Genomic DNA, 22973 nt, shown 5'->3' with positions numbered 1-22973 from the left:
CAGACATTTAAAGAGATTTGCAAAAATGTAAAACAATTCTACTGGTCTCGCCGCTAAATTTGTTTTAGAAAATAGAGTTATTTTTCATAAAATGTTATTTAAATATATAAAGTATAATGGGTTTAGTATTTATAAACAAATGTTTTTAAAATTCCTATTTTAATTTCTAAATATAATCCACATATATGAAAGCTCTTTGGGAACACTCTTTATGAGTGTAAGGGGGTCCTGAGATTTTAAAAAATGGTGCAAATCGCCACATTAAACTGCCCAAGACCCTGGAAAGAATTGCAGCCCATAATCTGAGAAACACTGACAATCTCTTACGAGCTGTAAGGACACTGTGGTTGGGAAACAGAATGAAAAGCTAATAGGAGGCCTGAGGTGAGGTGGGGTACTGGAGTTAATTAAGGGCCTTTTCTGACCCATTTCAAAATCTTCTTAGGCCTCTCATTGGCCTGAGGGGAATACAAAGGGATGATGCTGATCTGGGAAGGAGTCTCACAAAGGTGAAAGGACTACTCTGATAAGGACCCATTCTTCCAAAGAAACTGCCGCTCCGGGTTGACCACAGGTTGTTAAAGCCAATGGATTAAAGCAGGCAGTTCTCAGTCCTGGCTGCAAGTTGTTCAGTGTCCAGGAGTCATTAAAAGCTACCCCTCCTTGGGCCCCACTCCAGACCAATGAATTAAAATTTCTAGGGATGGGGCATAGGCATCTTTACCTTTTTATTGATGTTACGTCAAGGGAACAGATCTTGGGTGGGGGGGATGTGTGGAACATCTAAAGGGGATTAGGAGGTACAAACTTCTTATAAAATAAGCCACAGGGATGTAATGTCCAGCATAGGGAATATAGGCAATAACACTGTAATCACTTTATATGGTGACAGATGGTAACTAGTCCCATTGTGGTGAGCATTTTGTAATGTATAAAAATATCAAACGGCTACCTTGTACACCTGAAATTAAGATAGTATGTTATGTCAACTATGATTCAATTTTAAAAAGCACAAGTTAAATGATATTAACAGTATGCTTCTGTTATAGCCAAGTAACTATAACCCAGATCAAGATGCAGGGCATTTTTAACCTCCCAACAGGTTCCCTCATGCCTCTCCTGGTTAATACTCCTATTGTATAGTTATCACCAAAGGTTCGTTTTTCCTGATTTTGAGTTTCATATAAATGGAATTATACACTATATATTCTTTTATGTCTGTTTTTTTCCCCAACGTGTGTGTGATATTCATTCATGTAGTTAGGTAGAGCAGTGATTTGTTCTTGTTTGCATGGCTGTGTGGTTTTCCACCATATATTTATTTTTTAAAGATTTTATTTACTTATTTGACAGAGAGAGACACAGCGAGAGGGAACACAAGCAGGGGGAGTGGGAGAGGGAGAAGCAGGCTTCCCGCGGAGCAGGGAGCCCGATGCGGGGCTCGATCCCAGGACCCTGGGTTCATTACCTGAGCCGAAGGCAGACGCTTAACGACTGAGCCACCCAGGTGCCCCAGTTTTCCACTGTATAAACAGATATTTTTTGTTTATTTACCGTTCTACCCTGGATGGAGCCAACTGGTCCTCTCAAGCTGAAGTGTGGGGACATGCTCTTACCCTAGAAATACAGGAGCTGGGACAAACGACAGACTAGAAATAGCAGATTCATGTCACCTGTCTTATGCTTACAAGGCAGGGATACGGTTATGAAAAATGGAAGCCCTGGTTTTCTCAACTATTTAAAATTAATAGTTTCTTTTTCTTCTTTTTACAGGAGGTATAGTTAAATTTGCACAAAAATGTGTGGCTCCATCCTGTACAGAGACTTCGGGTGTCAAAAGTTAGAAGGCCTCGGATGCCTGAGGAGTTGGGATTGGGTCCCACTGGCCGACTGTCAGTACGCTCTTGCTAAGTTACATATGGTCTGTTTTTGTTTTGTTTTTTGTTTTTAAAGATTTTTTATTTATTTATTTGACAGAGAGAGAGAGCACAGGCAGGGGAAGCTGCAGGCAGACAGAGAGGGAGAAGCAGGCTTCCCGCTGAGCAGGCAGCCCGATGCGGGGCTCCATCCCAGGACCCCGGGATCATGACCTGAGCCGAAGGCAGACGCTTAACGACTGAGCCATCCAGGCGCCCCATATGGTTTTTAAAACTTATTTCTATCCAAGCTTCTCAATCTCACGTGGACACAACTAGGTATTAACAAGGAGGAGTCACTCAAACGAATTCATATACTGAATCCTCCAACCCCCTCAACTTCCCCAAATACTGTCTGGTTCAGTAAAAAGCATAACCATCTACTCAGCTCATCGATCCAGAGACCCCAGGAATGCCCCGCGATCACTTCTTTCAGCAGCCGCCCACTCCGCACAACCAGATCCACACACCCTGTCCGTCAGCTGTGTCTCTGACAAAGGCTGCAGAGCGACCCGCTCATCCCCAGCACCACTGCCACCACTTAGAGCGGCCCCCTCACATCCATACTCCTGCCCCACCCCCAACCCTCCCTCCTGAATCCATCCTCTATCCACCAGCCTGAGCAACTTTTTCAAGACATGCACTGGGCCAGGTCATGCCTTTCCTCAAAGCCTCCCTCCAGCTCAGAATCTAAAGGGCCTCCAACTCATCACACTGACACTTAATTCCAGACTTCCCAAGCTGGCCTACAAAGCCCCCTGCAGCAGTGCAGTGGTGCTGGGCCTCTCCAGGCTCCCCTGAGACCACACTCCCTGGGGCAGTGTGCTCGAGGCCCCCTGCTGGCCTTCTGTCCACACTGAGCTCCTTCCCACCTGGAGGTCTCTGCCCCCCGCTGCTTCTTACCTGCAAGCTCTCCCACATTCCCAATCCTTCTGATGGGCTCCTGGCTTTTGCTAATCACATTTCCACCTCAACTGCCTCTCTCTGAACAGCCTTCCCGGACCACCCAAGCTAAAGTAGTCACCCCTTTACTTTCTAGAACATTATACTATCTTAATTCTCTGCATAGCACTCATCAAATAATATTTGCTTATTTGCTTAGTCTATCTCAATCTGCTTCTGAAATGTAGGCTCTTTCAGAAAGAATCTTATCATTGCTATATCTAGAAAAATACCTGGTATGTAGTAAGTACTCAACAAATGTTTCTTTCTTAGACACAAATATGATGGAAGAACACACAAATTCAATGTACCCCTCTCCCAAATCTAAGAGTTTGAATTCTGGGCCTCTAAGAAAAAAACAGCAGGAAGGACATAATTGCCATTTAAAAATCATAACATGAATGCTTCTCTGGAGGGACTTCTTGTTTTTACTGATACTTATTTTTTTTAACAAGTCTGCTATATGGTAATGCAGTATTTTATTTATTCTGTTAATAACTAATACTCAAGAACTTTTATAATATTAATATAACTTAATCTAAAAGCATCAACTTACTTTGTTTACATTTCAATATTGGGTACGAGAGAGTCAAAATAATTATGGTCAAAATTATTATATAAAAAATTATAGTAAATGCTCAGTGTTAGTCTACATACAATTTAGTTTTTGGCATAAAGTTATTTAGTTGCCAGGAAGAACATTTGGTTTACTTCACTAATAGGAATATCTCTTAATGCTGGGATGGCCTCTTCTTGGTATTTCTTCTGCTGTTGATTTTTAGCATAGTTATCTGTAAGAAGAGGACAAAAAGCTCTGTTTACCCAAGCAATTTCTTCTACCATTTCTTTTTTTAAAGATTTTATTTATTTATTTGACAGAGAGAGACACAGTGAGAGAGGGAACACAAGCAGGGGGAGTGAGAGAAGGAGAAGCAGGCTTCCCGCGGAGCAGGGAGCCTGATGCGGGGGCTCGATCCCAGTACCCTGGGATCATGACCGGAGCTGAAGGCAGACACTTAACCAACTGAGCCACCCAGGAGCCCCTCTTTTACCATTTCTGTGGTTTACGGAGATCCACTGCATAGTTTACTAGGCTAATATTGGCATAATGACAAATACCGTGTTTAACATAATTAAAAGACTTCTTAAATTAAAAGACTACTTAAATTCTCTCTTTAGAAGAAATGTCCCAATTAGAATAAAAATCAGGAAGGTATTTTCTGCATCTCTAGGATAAGAAATATTTCATTCATTCAACTGTACAATGATGATTAAAGTCCCATCTGCACATTTCTCGTAGGGACAGAATTATATGAAGGCTTAGAAAATATATTTAATCCGACACCCCAAACTATCAAATCATTTGGTACAATCATTCATGCAAACTTAACAATGTCCCCTCATTGCACAAATTATCTATCTGCTGTAATTTTAGGCAAGAAGACAGGGAATACAGTAGCTTATCAGAAAGAAATATAAAAATACTAGAACTGGTTTTCAAAATACACTGTATAAGCTCATGAAAAAAGGCTTTCAAAAGTTAAAAATCATACCAAGCAACTTAAAAAACCCCTTCACCTCCTAGAATCTAAGCAAGGTCAGGAATTTATTTTAATTTTTAGACTTAGGGGAATTAAAAAAAAAAAACTACAAAAACATGCCGTGGCTCTTTTATCTACATAATTGGGGTCAGGTGTATACAAGGATCCTGAAGAGCATGCACACTCTCAAATCCCTCTACTGAACAGGGTCTGCATGGACCTATTTGCCATTGTTTGATCAACACTGCCCGTTTAGGATAAAATATGTTTTTCTCAGGCACAGTTGCTAAGGAACATATTATATACTTGTGGTCTTTATGGGAAAATATACCTGATGACTGGTGCTATAAATAGCATATTCATCAGAATTTATTTCTGCCACATAAACATATCCTCTGGTATAACTTTGTATTTATTTCTCCTAGGTTCTTTTTCTTGTGCTGACATGTGTCACCTACTACAGCCTATTCTTAGTTGCTTTTCTTGATAAAACAGCTAATACCTTGCTCTTCCCTCCCCCAGCACTTCCCTTTGATATACATTTACCTGTGATTGTATGAATGGAGTTGAGTGGAGAGGTACTCATCATGTTTATTCCAAATAAGAGTACATAACCAATTACTACAGTAATGAGGAAGTAGACGGGCAATGCAACTGCCCAGTATCTGTAGAAGAAAATATTAAAGAAAATATTAAACTGCTATAAAGTCATCATTCTCAAGAGTCCATCACCGAGTTAACATGCTTTTTAAATCTGATTTTTTTATTAAAATAATACATGTATATAAAAGACAGTCAAATCGTTCTACAAGGCCTGTAATGAAAAGCTGCAATCCTGCATCGTTCCCTACCGTAGCACCATGGAAAAAGTGGAAACTAAGTCAGTTACCTCTCACCTGTCTGCAATCCATTTCCTTGAATTCTTTTGATACTTCTTATCTGCTATCCCATTATTTGTTCCTGTGGGTTTACACCTTAAACATTTTTCTTGTATAGTGTTATCTTAGCAAGATGTTAGGAGGAAATAGAGACAATGATGTGTGTTCATCCCGCCATCCTGAATTAGAGGTGTATTAATAATGACCTCTGAAAAGCTTTAAATTTCATTATGGCTATTTATGGATCTTAAAAGGATAAATATTTACAATTTGGGTAGTCTTAAGGAAAAACTATGATCCTTAAAAACAGTATTAATACATTTTTATTTAAGAAAAACATTAAACTTACTTTTGAGGCCAATAGGTTAATCCTAAGGAGTTTAGCCAAGATTCAGGAATAAATGCCCACACGAGATACAGGACTGCAGAGAGGAACAAAAACAAGAAAAAAGAGAAGTCATTTAGGCATGCATCTAGTTTATCAAGGTTCAGATAAAACACCTGGTACGCCTGGTGGCTCAGTCAGTTAAGCGTCCAATTCTTGATTTAGGCTCAGGTCATGATCTCAGGGTTGTGGGATGGAGCCCCTATCAGGTTCTGTGCTCACCACAGAGTTTACTTAAGATTCTCTTTTTCCCTATCCCTCTCCCTCTGACCCTCCTGCTCATGCGCGCTCTCTCGCTCCCTCTCTAAAATAAATATTTAAACAACAACAAACAAAAACCAAAAAGCTCTTTGAAGATTCCCTGATCACCTCAGAATTGAGTTTTCTTTCCTTTCAGTCTCCTAGCTCCTTATTTCTATCATTCTTATAATATTTATGACACTTAAAGTAGTCTATTTGCATTGCCGTGAAATGATCTCTAGAACTTTACCATCTCGCAAATCTAAAACTCTATGCCCATTAAACAACTCTGTTTCCCCCGTTAGTCTTTTTTCTAAAACACGTCTTAACTCTCATACTGTATTTTAAGCAATTTAAGGGGAGAAATCACATCTTAGCAATTGTTGGGATCCTTACAGCACCTAGCAATTTGCTTTATATATAGTAGCTATTCAACACTTCATTCCCACAGGGTTGAAATGAATATAGACACTGGTTGCTTAAAGGTGAATTTATCTACCCTTGTTCTGATCCACCTCATGACGGGCTTCTGCCTCATCTCCCAGAATACAATCTTATTTCCCTCAAGCCCAGTCTTTGTGGAACCCTTTATTGTTAATTTGTAAAAACAACAGCTAACCTCCAAGCACTCACTGTGGGCTAAGCACACTTCAAAGCATTTCACATGTGTTATTTAATTTAATCCTTAAAACAATCCTATGATATGTATGCCGTTTTTACAGAGTAGTAAATGAAATCTTTGAAATGTTACATCCTCTGCCCAAGGTAAGGGGCATAGACAAATTTCAAACTATCTGTATCAATGATGTTGAAGGATTCATATTCTACATCAGGAGCATGAGAAACAGTGGCGAACCCAAAAGACATGGTCTCTCCTTCCCAAGCTTGAAATCTAGGGGAGGGGAATAGAATAAACTGATATTTTCATTACACTGTGATAAGTGCGAATGTGTAATAAAAGGTGATACAGGAGCACACAAGAAGGATCTTAGCCCACTCTAGTGCTGAGAGAGGTGATGTTAATGGTCAGGAAAGATTTCCTGGAGGAAGTGACTAAACTGGGACCTAAATAATCAGTAGGGGACTAGCCAGATTAAAAATGTATATGTCTGGGGCCTGCAGATAAGGAAGGAAGGAAATATGAGAAAATGGTGTTTGCTGCCATGATCCACAGAGAGAGCGCGAGGGATCTGGTAAGGGATCTGGTGTGACTAGATGGTAGAGAGAAAAGGTGGCATGGGACAGGCTTGCAGCTTGTGATAGTTTTTAAGATGAATGAAATACAAAGAGCGGGAAAACATAATATAAATTCATAAATGGAAGTGATTGACTAATTAATTCAATGAATGAGCATTTATTGAACATCTACTATATGCCAGGCACTATGTAAAAGTCAAGGCTATACAGAAATAAAAGACACAGACCCTATTCTCACAAACTAGTGTACGAGACAGAAATGAGTCAAATGTAGTGGCAGGAACTTCCCATGCATTAGCTTATTCGACCCTTTCCAAACCCTTTGGGATGCATGCTATTATTATCCCTGATCCACAGATTTGAAAAAATCAAGGCATAGGGAATTTAAGTAACTTGCTTGGGATCTTACACTAAAAGTTACTGGGCTGGAATGTGAACCCAGACAGTGTGCTCATACTATGGTTTCAGGCAGCAGCAAGAGCATTAGTAAAAACACACAAGTGAGGAGGGATGTGATGTATCTGGGGGTAACTTTAAGCCGTTTAGAGTGAATGGGGCATAAAGCGTGAGGCTGTGAGTGCTGAGAAATAAAGCTGGAAATGCAAACAGGTCCCAGATCATGAAGTATGTTGTACAAGGAACTTGGACTTTATGCTCCAGGCAATGGGGAGAACTGGGTATTTCGTTTGTTTTTAACTTTAAAGACACAGCAAACTACAAAGAGAAATAACCATTCCTACCCCAACCAGAGGTCTTAAGCAGAGGAGTCAGGGGATTAGCCAGATTAGAAAGATATACGGTTGGGGCCTACGAAGGAGGAAGGAAGTAAATAGGAGAAAATGGTGTTCCCTGCCGTGATCCAAAGAGAGCTGGGATGGTTGTGTGCAGGACGCATCTCTGGCAGAGGCAGTAAGAAGCCCGCCAGATTCAGCGGCAGGAGCGGAGGAATGAGTTAGGAGGAGAAAGACTGTTAAGTGAAGAACAACTCCCAGGTTTTTAGAGAGGGTGTCTAGAAATTTCAAGCCTTGGGGCGCCTGTGGGGCTCAGCGGGTTAAGCATCTGACTCTTGATTTAGGCTCAGATCATGATCTCAGGGTGGTGGGATTGGCTCCTCGCTGGGTGTGGAGCCTGCTGGAGATTCTCTCCCTCTGCGCCTCCCCTGCTCTGTCAAAAAAATTTTTTTTTCAAGCCTGAGGACAGAATACCTGAGCAGTCCTTTTCCACACAGCAATGAGTGATCTTCCAAAAATACAAATTTGACCAGATCACTTGACTTGCCCAAACCCTTAGAATAAATTAAATACCTTTAGAATAAAATCCAAACTCCTTACCAGGGCTTGCAAGGACTTAAATGTTCTGCCCACCTCTCCAACTTCTAGTCCTGGTGCACTATGCTCTAGCTCCAGTGTCTCAGGGCCACTGCACTTACAGTGCTGTCTGCCCAGAATGTTCTTCCTTTGACTCTTTCAATGGATGACTCCTTCTCTTCCATCACGTCTTAGCTCAAATATCACCTTCTTAAATGAGGCATTCCCCATCACTTGATACTCCAACTGTGTCCCACCCACCACACTCTCCTTACTCCCTATCACTTCCCTCTATTTCCTTCAAAGCTTTCATCAAAATCCATAATTATTGTTATGGACCGAATGTTTGCATGTCCCCCAAATTCATATGTTGAAGCTCGAATCCCCGGTGTGGTGGTATTTGGAGGTAGGGCCTTTGGGAGGTAGTTAGGTTTGGAGAAGGTCATGAGGGTGGGGCCGCATGATGGGATTAGTGCCCGTATAAGGAAAGTCAGAGACCAGAGCTTCCTTTTACTCTCTCTCTACTATGTAAGGACACAGCAAGAAGGTGGTTGTCTGCAAACCAGGAAGGTCTTCACCAAGAACCCAACCATGCTGGCACCCTGATCTTACACTTCCCAGCTTCCAGAACCATGAGAAATGTCTATTGTTTAAGCCTCCCAGTCTACGGCATTTTGTTACAGAGGCCTGAGCAGACTAAGAAAACTGCCTTGTTTTTAATTCAGTAAATATTTAAACGTAGAGAGAATCCTGTAACCCTCTTGCACCCACCACCTAGTTTTATCATAACTGCCGGATATGGTCTCTGACCTCTATCCTATTACTTCTTGCCTCACCTTCTCAGACTTCAACCTTACTGACCTCCACCTGTTCCTTGGATCCACAGGCATGCTCTTCTAAAGGCTTCTGTACTGTCCATTCTCTGTCTGGCAGGCCCTTTCCCCAGATTGCTCCATGGCTAACTTGCACTTTTCATGTCTGTGGTTAAATCTCATCTCTCAGTGAGGCACTTCCAGACTGCTGTCTTTAAAACAGCAACCTCCTCCCGTTCCTTATCCTCCTTTCTTAATTTTTCCCCATGGTACATGTTATCATATATGTATTACTTATTTAATTTGTTCATTGGCTATCTCCTCCTGCTAGAATGAAATCCCTCTGAGAGCAGGAAATTTTTGAATATTTTGCTCCTCCTTTGCCTGTAACAGTGCCTGGCGTGTGGTAAGCACTCAAAAATTTGTAGCATTAACTTTTGGTTTTGGGCCATAACTACTTCTTACTAGATATGTCTCCGGAGGCCAAAGAAACAAAAGCAGAAATAAAGTATTGGACATCACCAAAATAAAAAGCTTCTGCACAGTGAAGGAAACAATCAACAAAACTAAAAGGCAGGGGCGCCTGGGTGGCTCAGTCGTTAAGCGTCTGCCTTCGGCTCAGGTCATGATCCCGGGGTCCTGGGATCGAGCCCCGCATCGGGCTCCCTGCTCAGCGGGAAGCCTGCTTCTCCCTCTCCCATTCCCCCTGCTTGTGTTCCTGCTCTCGCTATGTCTCTGTCAAATAAATAAAATCTTAAAAAAAAACAACAAAAACTAAAAGGCAACCTACTGAATGGGAGAAGACATTTGCAAATGACATATCTGGTAAAGGGTTAGTACTGAAAACATAAAAAGAACTGATACAACTCAACACCCGAACAACAAATAACCCAATTTAAAAAATGGGCAGAAGACATTTTTCCAAAGAAGACTACAGATGGCCAATAGACATGCGAAAAGATGCTCAACATCACTCATCATCGGGGAAATGCAAACCAAAACTATAATGAGATACCACCTCCCACCTGTCAGAATGGCTAAAATTAACAACACAAGATACAACAGGTGTTGGCGAGGACATGGAGAAAGGGGAGCCCTCTTGCACTGTTGGTGGGAATGCAAACTGGTGCAGCCACTCTGGAAAACAGTATGGTGGTTCCTCAAAAGGTTAAAAACAGTGGATGTTACTGGATTTAAGTCTTAAAGTCATTGCCTTTATTTATTCGTATAGTTTCTAATCTTTCAAATACTCTACAGAACAGGGATTTAAACAATGGTAACACTGAAGTAGCAGCCAACATTTATTGAGTACTTATCAATCTTTTGTATTGTTTTAAGCACTTTGCATGAATCAAGCAATTAATCCTCACAACAGCTCTAAAGGGCAGCACAGTGAAGTCAACCCAGTGTCTGGGTTCAAATTCCAGCTCTATCAGTTTCTGGCTGGGTGACCCTGGGCACATTCCTAAAACCCCATGCCTGAGGATCGTCATCTGTAAAATGAGGACAGTAATAATAATACCTACCTCACAGGACTGTCTTGCACATAATAAGCATTCAATAAACATTATCACCACCCCTTTACAGATGAAGAACCTGAAGGTTCAAGAGCGTGGGCAAATGGTGCCAGGTGACAGAGCTAGTCCCTGGAGGAGTCAGGATTTGAACTCAAGTCACAACCTCTTTACTCCATACACAACCCTCGCCAACAGCATGGTTGGCTGTACCAATGCAGTCAGGGTTCAGAGAAACCACCACTCCCTCACTTCGCTGGTTTCCACAAAATTCCGAAAAGTTGGATGGGGGCACCCAATTTTCTCCCTGTTGTATTCCTTATAATTCCAACATCCTTTAGAGGAGAGATGGGGGGCCTGCTGTGTGACCCTGGGCACAGTAGTGTCTCAGTGAGCATCGGTTTCCTTATCTGGAAAACAGGATCTTCCGGGAACTAAGCCAGATCTAAGACTCTAAAGTGCACATGACTTCTCCAGCCTAATTCTCTTGGCTTCCTGGCTCCTACCGGCTGCACCTGCACCAACTTACTCACTCTAAACCTTTCATTCAAAACCTTCCCACAACTTCCTTCTTATTGCCTTCCTTCTTATTATCAGGGAGAAAGCTAACCCTGTTTCCCAGTCTGATTTCATGTTTCTCTACTGGGTTCTCATGGCTCTTTTCACAGTTAATTGTAGATTCCCTTGTCTGTCTTGTACAGAAGACTATGACCACAGGGACCAGGTTTTATTCACTTTGCAATCCTGTCTGGTGCTGTATAAGTATTTGTTGAGATTATTTACACTAGTGTCGGGCATATGAAATACCAAACACAAGTTCCCTTCAGGTTTTCCTAAAAAGAGGCATAAGTAGAAACAATCACAGCTCATATGTGCACATTCTAAGAACAAATGCAGTAATATCCTTGTCCTTGAACACCAGAAAAGAGGCCCTGGCCATCCATCAGGAAAGTACTTACTGAAGCCAAACTGGGAGCTTAAGAAAAGAACAAAGCCATAAATCGCTCTTTCTGGCAATGGCGACGGTGAATTTTCCACCATTTTCCCTGTGGCTTTAGACAATCTGTGGGAAAGAAACACAATTCATCGTCAGTGATTTACTCCCCTTCATCACTGGTCTGTTGTAGCCTCATCGCTTTGCTATGGGCACAGCCTTTGCAGTTTTTTTCCTAGCCTAAACCAAGGCACACCGCCCCCCTGCGCACACACCTCCAACACACACCGCTTGCACGCGCGCACGCGCCCCAGACCTCGCGTGCGCGCGCACACAAGCGCACACGCCAAAGCGCGCGCACCCTGCAGCGGAGGGGAGGGGAGAGCAGGGCAAGTACGGACGCCGCTCCTACCCTGCAGGATTCGCCTCCCTGCGGAAAGGGCTTGGCAGGGCCGGGCTCGGGGAACGCGCGCCCCCCCAGGTCTGGGCCACGGCGCCCGGGACCGGGCCCTGCCCTCTCGCGGGAGCTTGTTTCCTATTCAAGGGTTGGGGGGTGGGGGAGGCCCTTGACCTTGGGTCCTCGAAGCGCCCACTCAGGCCCCTCCCGACAGCTCGGCCACTTCAGCGCCAGATCCCCCGCGCAAGCCCCTTCCGGAAAGCCTCCGCGGGGGCGAGAAAGGAAAAAACTAAAGGAAAGGCCGGGTCGCTAAGGCGCCCCCCCACCCCTCCCGCCCAGGCGCAGGCGCACCGCGACCCTTGCCGGCCCGGAGCGCGCGAGCGCCGGGAACTGCCGGATCGCTCTGCTCGCCGCCGCGGAAGCGGGCGGGGTTGCACGACTGCGCATGTGCGTTGCCCACGTGACGCGCTTGTCGCCTGCGCCGCCGCCCGCTCCCGCCCGCCCGCTGGCTGACGTGGAGGGCCCGAGGCGGCGGCGTCGGCGGCGGCCCGCGTCCGAGGCTCGCGGGCGGCGGGCCCCGGTGAGTGCACATCTGGCGCGCGGCGGGGCTCCCGGATGTGTCACCTTATCGCGCTGCAGCCGAGATGCCCGGGGAGAGGGGCCCTCCACACCCCCTCCGTGGGTGTGTGGTGAGTGTGGTGTGTGCGCGTCGCCCCGCGTCGCTCGCTGTGGTGCCCCCGGTGTGTCTGCGTGGGTTGGGGTGCCGGTGCGCTGGGGGTGTGGCCGCCTTTGTTGCCCCCAGTGGGTGTGTCACCTTTATCTAACGGGCCCCTTCAGCCCCCTCGGGCGCCTCCGGGCATCTGTGCGAGGGTGGGAGTAGCCCCTTTGTGTGCGCATCCCCCTGCCGCCCGCGCACTCTCGTCTGGAGGGTGACACCCCTGAGAGGCGAGGGGTCCCTCGGTCCGGGCGTGCGGGCACGCGCCTGTGTTTCCACTCCCGGCTTCTTTGTGTCGCGCCCGTTCTTGGCGACGGCGTGGGCGGCCCCCCTTTGTCACCGTCCCTCTCCGGGGGGCGCGCGTCCCCCGCTCGCGTGGCCGCGCCTTCTGCAGTCGTGAGCCCATCCTGGATCATCTCCCGCCCCGGTGTGCGTCCTCGCGTGTCCCTGCGCGCGTGCCGCGCCTGGGTCTTGTCGAGTGTATGATCTCCCTTGTGCGCGTCTTCGTTCGCGAGTGTTCGTGAATGTTCGTGCGCGCCCCGTTCTCTGTTTTGTGTGCCTTACGTCTGCGCCACCTGTTTTCGTGAGAATGGCAGTCGAGTCCGGGGGTGGCTTCCCTCCCAGGAGGGGACCGGGGGTGGGAAAATCAACCCAGCGCTGCCCCCTCCCTCCTCGCGGGAGCATCCTCCCTCCCCCGACGCGAGTGGGAAGGGAGAGACGGAGGCTGGTCTGGACAGCTGCTCCGTAGTGTTGACGACGTCAGGTGTGGCCTGTCGAGCCAGCCTCTTCTGGGGACAGAATGAGGGGGGAGCCAAGGGCCAAAAATTGAGCCAAGGCGTGGGTGAATTTTGGCTGGTACCACTGCGGAGTGTCTTTTCCAGAAGCGCCGAATACGCCCAAAGCCCTTCAATTGCAGAATCCTTCCAAAATACGCATACACGCCAACTGGGCAGATACGTTTTAGCTGTGCCTGGGCTCAGCTACGTGCCACTACGGTTCATACAGTGTTTTATGGCGTTCACATAAATTATCTCTTGATTCTGCCCAACATCCTGGCGAGGGGACTCAAGGTAGACATCGTACAGATTTTACTTCTCCCTTGGCAGCAGTTTTCTCATAGTTACAGCTCTAGTTAGGACATTTTTTTATTGCAAGAAATTTGCGTTTTATCCTAAGGGAAATGGGATTTATTACAAGGATACACAGGGAAGGAAACTTCAAACCGATTAAAGATCCACCTCCTACGCCGCTTCTTGCTCAAAGGTTCATGCTCTGCGCTCAAAGGCTGTGTTTCGGTGTGTCTTTCTGTTCATTTGTTCAATTTTCTTACCTTTGCCTAATTTCCCTTTTCCTTTTTAATTTCTGAAATATTTCACATATAAAATACACAGGGGGAATCTCACCAACCCATGACTCAGATTTACAAATGTAATTATTTTGCCAAATTTACTTCAGATCCTTTTTTATTTTGAGAAATAAAATTGCAGATGTTGGAGGCGCTCCGAATTCCTGTCCCTCCTTCCCTAGAGGTAGCCACCGTGTTCAGACTTGTGTATATCATTCCCTTGCATATTTTATAGTTGGTTCACAGTGAATCCACAGACAATGTGTGGTGGTATGTGTTTTAAATCTTAATGGTTTTAAATGATACGTGTCTTTTTGCAACTTGCATTTTTTTGATGAGTATCACATTTTGAGATTTATATACAAATGAATTGGATAATTGTGTTATCTTTGGTTCATTCATTTTAATTGCTGGTATAGAATCCAATTGTATGAATATACCATAATTTATCCATTTCCCAATCGATGGACTTTGAAGTTGTTTCTGGTTTTTTGACTCAAAACAATCCTGCAATAAACATCTTTGTACTTGTCTGCTTGTGCACACATTTGGAAGTTTCTCTAGGAAATATACCTAGTAGTAGAGTTGCTGGATATTAGGATATGTGGATCTTCAGCTTAACTGAATATCATAGAAGCTCTCAAAGTGGTTGTACTAATTTTCACTCTCACTGGTATTGAGTGAGGACACCCATTTCCTCACATCCTTGCTAATACTTTGTTACTAGACCTTTACTTTTTTGCCTTCTCTTTACTGACCAGCTTCCTTGTAACTTTAGCTTATGGCTAAATTTGCTTGTAGCCACCTTGGCTTCTGCTCTGTGTCAGATGGGTTCATCTCTCACAGCTAACTGGCTCAGTCTTTATCTCACGTGGTCTTCATAAGATAAATTCGAGTAAAAATTTATTTTGCACCTATGGTTGATGTAAAGATAGTAATTTCCATGGTATGTTTTATGTACCTCTTTAGTGGCAGTTGAGGTGATTTAATTACTTTTTAAAATACAATGAATGGTTTTGAAAAATCTTTTTTCCTCTTTAATGTAATACTTGATATAATCAAAATATATGTAACAATAAAACAATAAAAAATAAAATCTATGTAATATATATGCAGGTTGTGAAGCAAAACAATACAATGAACACCAATCAATACACCACTCAATCCAAGAATCAAAATGACCAAGATTGTATGTGCTCATCTCCAGAGTGACTATCCTGAATTGTCTGTGTCATTTTTTGCTTTTTAAAAATAATTTTGTCAGATATGTGTATATCCCTCAACAATGTATTGTATGGTTTCTTTGTTTTTGAGTTTAAAAAAAAGGAATTCTGGATACAGTTTTCTGAGACTTGCTTATTTCACTCAATGTTGTTTCTAAGAGTCACTGATACTGAGTATAGATGTAAGTCATTAATTTTCACTGCTGTGTAATATTCCACAGGTGAATATAACACAGTGTATGCATTCTTTGATGGACATTTGGCTGTTTCTAGGTTTTGCTATTACAAAGATTCTTGTACATATCTTCTGGTACACAGTTGCAAGAATTTCTCTAATTTTCATGCTGGGGTTTGTGACCCCCAGGGGAGTAATGAAGATATTTCTAGGGAGTACTTGGGCAGGAGTGATATTAATGAATCACTTTCTAGATCATTAAATTCCATGTGTACTCTTAAAATTGGTAATGCCTGAGGCCTGTGAGAGAGGCCTCCTGTTGGTTCTGCTTTCTACCTTACCTTTCCTAGTAGCACTTCTACCTTAGATAAGGAAGGCATACCACTTGCCCACGTGGAATATTACTAAGGCATTGTCTCAAGCAGAAAAACTCCATGGAACACAGATAATTTAAAATCCAGTATATATATATATATATATATATAGTGTTAGAGAAAGCCTTTTCTAATCCAGGTACTTCCCATCTCAAGAGCTGCATTTGCAATACAATTTCACATTTTATGTTTAATTATCAGTGTATGTAGTTATTTTTGATAAATCCTATGCTATAATAATTATAACAGTTTAAACCAATGATATGTCAGTTTTATTTTTAAGTCACAAGAGTTCATCATTTGCAATTATTTAAACTTGGGCTGAACACTTTTAGATGTCATCTTAGTGTGAAAATGATTTCAAACAATTTTTAGTGGTTTGTGAGTAAAAAATGGTTGGAATACTACTGTGGTAAGCTATTTGCTAGAAGTCAAATTGCTGGATTATGGGGTGTGAATGTTCAACTTTACCAAATTGTTTTCTGAAGTGGTTGTACCACCTTGTACTTTGGCCAGCAGTTTTGTCAACTTTTATATACTTTGATAAGCAGTGTATAAGAGATATAGTTGATTTATAGCTACTCCAACACTTATTATCATCAGATTTCTTAATATTTGCCAATCAAATGGGTATGAAGTGATGTGTCTTTGTGATTTTAATTCGCATTTCTTTGTTAATGAGTTTGAGCATCTTTTCATATGTTTATGAACTGTTTTCCCTTTTGTGAATTACCTGGTCATATCTTTTACCCATTTTTCTCTTGGGTTGTCTTTTAAAACTAATAAACTGGTAACACTGATCCTTTGTTGATTATATGCATTGTAAATATCTTCTTCCAGTTCATGGCTTGTCTTTTTACTCTTTATGGTGTGTTTTGGTGAACAGAAGTTCTTAATTTTAATGTAATCTAATTGGAAGCTTTACCTGGCCTTGGAATTACAAAGACATTCTCTTGGGTTTCTTTTTAGAAATTTTAAAATGATGTCTTTCACATTTAAATTCATAATTCATCTAGTATTGATTTTTGTGTACAGTGTGAGGCAGTGATCCACGTTCATTTTTTTCCTCCATGTGGCTACAGCTGTCCTCCTACCATGCATGGAATTGGCCCTCTGTTCACCAGCATGGGTTTGTTTCTGACTCCCCTTTCTGTGCCACTTGTCTGCTTGACTATCTCTGTGTTATACCACACTGTCATAATTATTAATCCTATGGCTTTACCAGAAATCTTGTTATTTGGGGCAAGGGGTCTTGAGTCTCAGCTGTTCTTGGACCTTTGTTCTTGTTTTAAGAATCAACTTGTCAAGTGACGTGAAAAATTCTTTGGGAATTAATTGGAATTATTGAATCACTTTGAGGGAGAATTGAAATCTTTAAGATTTTGAGCCTTCCTGTCTGAGAACATGGTATGTATTTCCATTTATTTAGGTTTTCAATGTCTTTTAATGTAGTTTTGTAATTTTCTCCATACAGATCTAACACTTTTAAAAGATTGATTCTCATGTTTCTGGTAGTTTTGTTCCTTTTATAAATGGTATTATTTTTTAAGATTCTATTTTCTGACTTTATTGTTAGCAAATAGAAATTTAATGGATTTTTTATATTAACCTTTAGCCATCACTTGATAAACTCTTATTATTTCTAATATAGTTTCTGTAATTCTCTGTGTGAATAATTATGTCATTGCAAACACTGACACTTGGTTCTTTCAATTATTTTCCCTTTCAATTTCTTTTTTCTGGTCTTGATATGCTGGCATACTTTTACATCTGTGTTCAATGGAAGTGATTATGGTTGTTCTTTAGAAGTGATTATAGTGGGCATACATGTTTCATTCCTGATTTTAAAGGGAATGTTTCCCCATTAAAAATCTTTGTTTTAAGTTTCTGTAGATTCTCTTTATTAAGTTAGGGAAGTCTTTGTAATTTTGGCACATGCTTTTCTGCATGGGACAGAAAAACTTAAAAATATTTTGTGGTTTTTCTTTTTTAATCTGTTAAATGTAATAAATTTTAATTTATATATTTTAAAATTCTTAATTCTCTTTTGTATTCTTCACTGAGATAAACCCAAATTGATCTTAGTGAATTGTATTTTTGTGAACTACTGGATTGAGTTTGCTAATATTTTATTTAGGATTTTTGTATCTGTTTGTGAGTGAAATCACCCATCATTTTTCTTTATTGACTATCTTGTCTGATTTTGGCATTAAGGTTACACTGGCCTTATACAAATTAGAGAATAGCTCTTTTTTTTTCTGTTCCCTGGGCAGTTTGGGTTGGAATGATTTGTTTCTTAAAAGTTTGGTGGAATTTACCTCTATGATCATTTGGACCTAATGTTTTCTTTGTAGATGGATTATAAATTGTTAATAATTTAGTAGTGATTAGCAGTTGAGTAGTAATAGCATTTCAGATTTTTCTTTTTCTTTTCATTGATTTTGGTAAGTTTAAGAAATTTGTTTTCAACAAAAATTTTAAGTTGATGGGTGTCAAGTTCATGGTATTTTCTTAATTCTCTTTTTAATTTGTTTTATCTGTAGTTAATGTTCCCTTCCTCATTTTGAACATTATTTGTATGTGGCTTCTTTTTTTTCTTGATTAACCTTGCCAAAAGTTTGTCTATTTTACTAATCTTGGCAAGCGATTAATTTTTGACCTAATTCTTTCTATTACATTTTTGTGTTTTAGTTCATTGATTTTTTTTTTTTAAATTTACTTACTTATTCTGTCTTTGGACTTAGCCGTATGTCATTTTTCTAACTTAAATTGCACGCTTAACTTACTAATTTTCAGCCATTGTTATTTCCTAGTGTAAGTATGTTAGGCTGTAAACTTGTTCAAAATTTACTTTCAGTTTATCTAACATTGTTTAGTTTATTGTGTTTTCATTAACTTTCAAATCTAAGTACTTTTTAAATTTTCATTTTGATTTCTTCTTTGACTTACATGTTTTAAATTTTTCTTTGAAATATGTTTAATTTTCAAAAGTATCTACATTAACATTTTTTCTTTCTGTTATTCACTTCTAAATTGTGTTATCAGAGAATGTAGTGTGTATTTTATCTTTTAAAAAATATTTTCCCTAGACTTAGGGCCTTGTACATCGTGAATTATAACTTTTCAGTGTGTACTTGTGACAAGTATGTATTTTCTAATTGTTATGTATCTGTTAGCTCAAGCTTGTAAATTGTGTTGTTCAGGCTGTCTATATTATTTTGTTTCACCTGTCTTAATTGAGAGAGATGTGTTGCAATTGCCCACTACCACCTTCTAACTGACTTTCTGTAGTTCTAACAACTTTTTTTTTAATGTATTTTGAGACTTTGATTAGATATATGAAAGTTTAACATTATTTTCCTCATGGATTGAACCTTTTCTATTATGCTTTCATCCTCTCTATGCCTAATTTTGCTTTCTTTGTTAGTATCTATTTAATCTATCCCACCTTTTTTTTGGTGGTAATTTACCTGGAATATCCTTTTCCTTTATTTTACTGTCACTTTTTTTATGTCCTTAAATTCTAGATGTCTGTTATAAAGAATATATTCCTGGATTTTTCTTTTAATCCAGTCAGACAGTTTATGTCTTTTAATTGATTTTTTTTTAGAAGTTAGTTCAAGTCTTTTGGTAGTCAGCTCAGTTTTTATCTAAAGTTATTTTCAGGGGTGCCTGGGTGATTCAGTTGGTTAAGTGCCTGAAGGCGCTTAGGATCCTGGGATCAAGCCCCGCATTGGGCTCCATGCTTAGCGGGGAGTCTGCTCCCTCTTCCTCTGCCCCTGCCTTTTGCTGTGTGTGTGCGCGTGTTCTCAAACAAATAAAATCTTATAAAAAAATTAAAAAATATAATTATTTTCATTTTATCCTTGTTCTTGAGAGATAGTTCCGATGGGTATATAGTTCTAGGTTGATAGATTATTTTCTGTCCACATGGTAAAAATCTTCTACATGCAAAGCCTCCTGCCAGTTTTATTTTCACTACTTTGAAGAAAATACTTTTTCTTTTAGTTGCACTGGATTTTCTGTCTTTGGTGCTATGTCATTTCCCTTCTAAGTCTGATGGAGATTACTTTTTATTTATTCTCTTTTGGATACACGTGTTTCTGGATTCTGAATTTTGTCTTTCATGAGGTCTAGATGATTTTGAGCCTTATAATAAATATTATCTTTTATCTTCTCCTTCTGGAAATTTAATTGAATGTATATGTATTGAACTGTTTCCAGATCAATTACTTTTCATCTTTCAAAGTTTTCATTTTCTTGTTTCTTTACCAGAATTTACAATGCTGGGTAATTTTTATCAGGCACATCTTGTAGTTTATCAGTTTCTCTTTATCTGTGCTTAATCTTCTCTTAAGTGCATCCATTTTTTTCCTTTTACTTTTAACAGTCATATTTCTTATTTCTCAAAGTTCCACTTCTTTTTTTAGACACACCAAATCTTTTCTTTTATAGTCTCATGTTGCTTGCTTGTTTTTCTGAATCCATGGGTATTCTGTAGACTGTATCTGGTAGTCCCAATGTCTGATGTCTTTAGGGGTCTAAATTTATGACTTGTTCTTTCTGTTGTCTCTGCCTCACGGTGGGTTGTCACCTCCTTTGCTTGATGATCTTTGGTTATGAACTCCTATTTGATTGATCTTTCCCTGTGGGATCTTGAGAGTTTGATTTGGGGGTGCTACAAATCTGATAGGATTTGTATCCGCTTCCATTGGGAGTCAGGGAGTTTACATGGCTCAGTTTCCTCACTTTGCTTCTGGCCCAGGGCTTAGTGTCCATTATTACTCTTGGCATTATTACTTGTAGCTCTTGACTGTCAGCTTTAGTTTTTAGCTAGAGGTTTATTCCTTTCAGGGGGAAAGGGTGGCTTTAAATGTTCCCTATTTCTATGAGCTCAGCAAAATTTAAAAATTTTTAAAATCTAGGATCTACTTTGTTTTTCAGTGAGAGTCCCCCATTAGTTCATTGTAACTGATGGGATTAGAAGTCCTTTACATTAATGTTTAATTTTAGCAATATGTTTGCTTGAGTTTGTATTAGAAAAATAAAACCTGTCCTACCAAATGTAAGATTTCTTGTGATATCAAATTTTCTATTAAAACAAGTTTACATCTAAGTTAGAAGTTGAATTATTCTCAAGGAAAAAATACTGAGTAACAGTAGTATAGGTGGCAAGTGGATTTTACAAGGTTTTGTACTTGGGTAGTGTGAATAAAAAATTTGAGAAATAGTTAGGGAATCAAGATGAGTAGGGCACAGTGTACCCTCTGGGCCTACAAAGATAAATCCGTGATGACCAGTGTAAGAACTGCTGTCAAAAAGATATGGACAGGGTGCTCTGGTCTTACAGAGAAGAGGTGCAGAAAGAAAATTGGTAGTATTGAGAAGATCAAGAAATGCTTCCCAGAATGGAGTATTAAGGGCTGGTAGGCATTAGGTGGTTGCAGAATAAGGTTTGTTTATGAATCAGAAGCAGTTGAGTATGAATGGCTTCTAAGTTGTATGTTGTGGAGTGACTGGAAATAAAAGCAGGACCAGGATTACAAAAGGCCTTCCATGCTATGGTAGGGAGTTTGTACTTTATTCTGAAGGTGAAGGGAAGCTATTGAATGATTTTAAGCACTGAAATGTTACGATCAGAGTTTTAGAGAATGCAAGGTTGAAGGCAAGTGACCAGCTAGGAGGCTGCTTGTTAAGTTAGTTCAGAGGAGAAAAGATGAAGTGACAATTACGGCAGTGTTGCTGGCATGAAGAGGTGTGTGGGTGCTAATTTTAGATTTCTTAGGTGGATAGAAAGGATAGGACTTTGTGGTCAGTTGGATAGGAATGTTGAAAGAGACTGGGGAGTCTAGATTGACCCCCAGATTGCTGGTTTGGTTAACTAGGTGGCATGTAGAGCAATTGACTGATAACATACAGAAAGAGGAAGGACCTTGGTTTCATTTGTTTGTTTTTGAGGAAAAAGATAAGTTCATTTTTGAACTTAATGAATTTGAGAGGCTTGTGGGACATCTTGTTTAAGATCCAGTAACAGTTGATCCAATAACTCTAGAGATGCAATGCAGCCTGCAGAAATTAAAGACTTTTCAGCATTTGGGTGTTTCAGCGATTGTTTGCTACAGTGCAGTATGAGATATTTAAAGTGGCACATAGATTTTTTAATAGTTAAGAATTTAATGTGTATGAAAGAAGTTGTGCATCAAACCTGTGATGTCATGGATATTATCCCATAGGCCAAGTGAGCCCAATAAAAGAGGAATACTAAGTAAATAAAAATACATGTGATATGTGGAAATGGCAAAAATCATGGTGAAGCTGTGCAAATAATGGAAGTTCAGAAAGTGCTGCTTTAAGCCATGGGTGTGGTGGATAAGGTCACCAAGGAGAGAGTAAGCCTGAAAAGAAAAGAGTTGACATTTGGGTGGCGGGGAATGGAGAAGAAGAGCCCATGGAGACTGAGGAAAAGCAGCCAGAAGAATAGGAGGAGAACCAGGAGAAGATGGTCTTTGGAGTCCAAATGAAGAGTTCTGAGGAGGAGGAAGTGGTCAACAGCGTCAAGTAAGTTGTAAGCTGAAAAGTGCTCTTTGGACTTAGCAATTAAGGTAGACCATTTAGCTGGAAGCATCTAAACAGTGGATTTTTAAAAATACTCACCTAATACTAATGTTAATGAAAGGTGGTATTTATAGCATTTTCTATATGCCATGTACTATTCTAAGCACTACAGATGTGTTAACTGGTTAATCAGGTAGGTAGTATTGCTATTGCATTTGATATATGAGGAACTGAAGTACAGAGAGGTAAAGTGACTTGCCCAAGATCACATACTCAGGAAATGGGGGAGCCAGGATTCAATCCTAGGCAATCTGATTTCAGAGTCCATGCTCTTAATTAACCCCTGTGCCAGTCACCTCTCTGGTTAAAAAACAAAATAGAAAATAAAAATCACACCAGTGTCTAATTACAGTGTAGTTGGTGTAGGGTGTGCTATCAGTGAGGTTTGCCAGGCTGACAATGACCAGCATGATGTCATAGTGGCTCGGTCTGCTGGGTATGAGCACATTAACTGGATTGTAAT

The 22973-nt window shown here is 40.8% G+C and overlaps 2 protein-coding genes across 11 annotated transcripts in view; one reads left to right on the top strand and one right to left on the bottom strand.

Annotated features, from left to right (window-relative positions):
* Window positions 1-704: 704 nt before the first annotated feature.
* Window positions 705-12407, bottom strand: PIGP (phosphatidylinositol glycan anchor biosynthesis class P). Its single transcript, XM_036106357.2, has 5 exons — window positions 12238-12407; window positions 11692-11795; window positions 5627-5699; window positions 4946-5064; window positions 705-3649 (listed from the first exon to the last, which is right to left on the bottom strand). The coding sequence occupies exons 2-5, from the start codon at window positions 11771-11773 to the stop codon at window positions 3537-3539; spliced, it is 387 nt and encodes a 128-aa protein (XP_035962250.1). The 5' UTR covers window positions 11774-11795; window positions 12238-12407; the 3' UTR covers window positions 705-3536.
* Window positions 12408-12510: 103 nt separating this feature from the next.
* TTC3 (tetratricopeptide repeat domain 3) overlaps window positions 12511-22973 on the top strand; it is a 118901-nt gene continuing 108438 nt past the window's right edge. For 5 of the 10 annotated variants that reach the window (XM_078074080.1, XM_078073991.1, XM_078074090.1 and 2 more), the window contains exon 1: window positions 12546-12752. The gene's annotated coding sequence lies outside the window, so the exon portion shown is untranslated. Of the gene's footprint in view, window positions 12753-17188; window positions 17303-21170; window positions 22454-22973 lie in introns of those variants that run through there. The other 5 variants (XM_078074003.1, XM_078074114.1, XM_078074070.1 and 2 more) reach the window with 5 other exon arrangements.

This window comes from Halichoerus grypus, chromosome 1 (assembly GCF_964656455.1).
Source record: "Halichoerus grypus chromosome 1, mHalGry1.hap1.1, whole genome shotgun sequence".
NCBI classification, from domain to species: domain Eukaryota; kingdom Metazoa; phylum Chordata; class Mammalia; order Carnivora; family Phocidae; genus Halichoerus; species Halichoerus grypus.
Note: the sequence above shows the minus strand (reverse complement) of the source record. Positions and strands in the feature narration are given on the sequence as shown.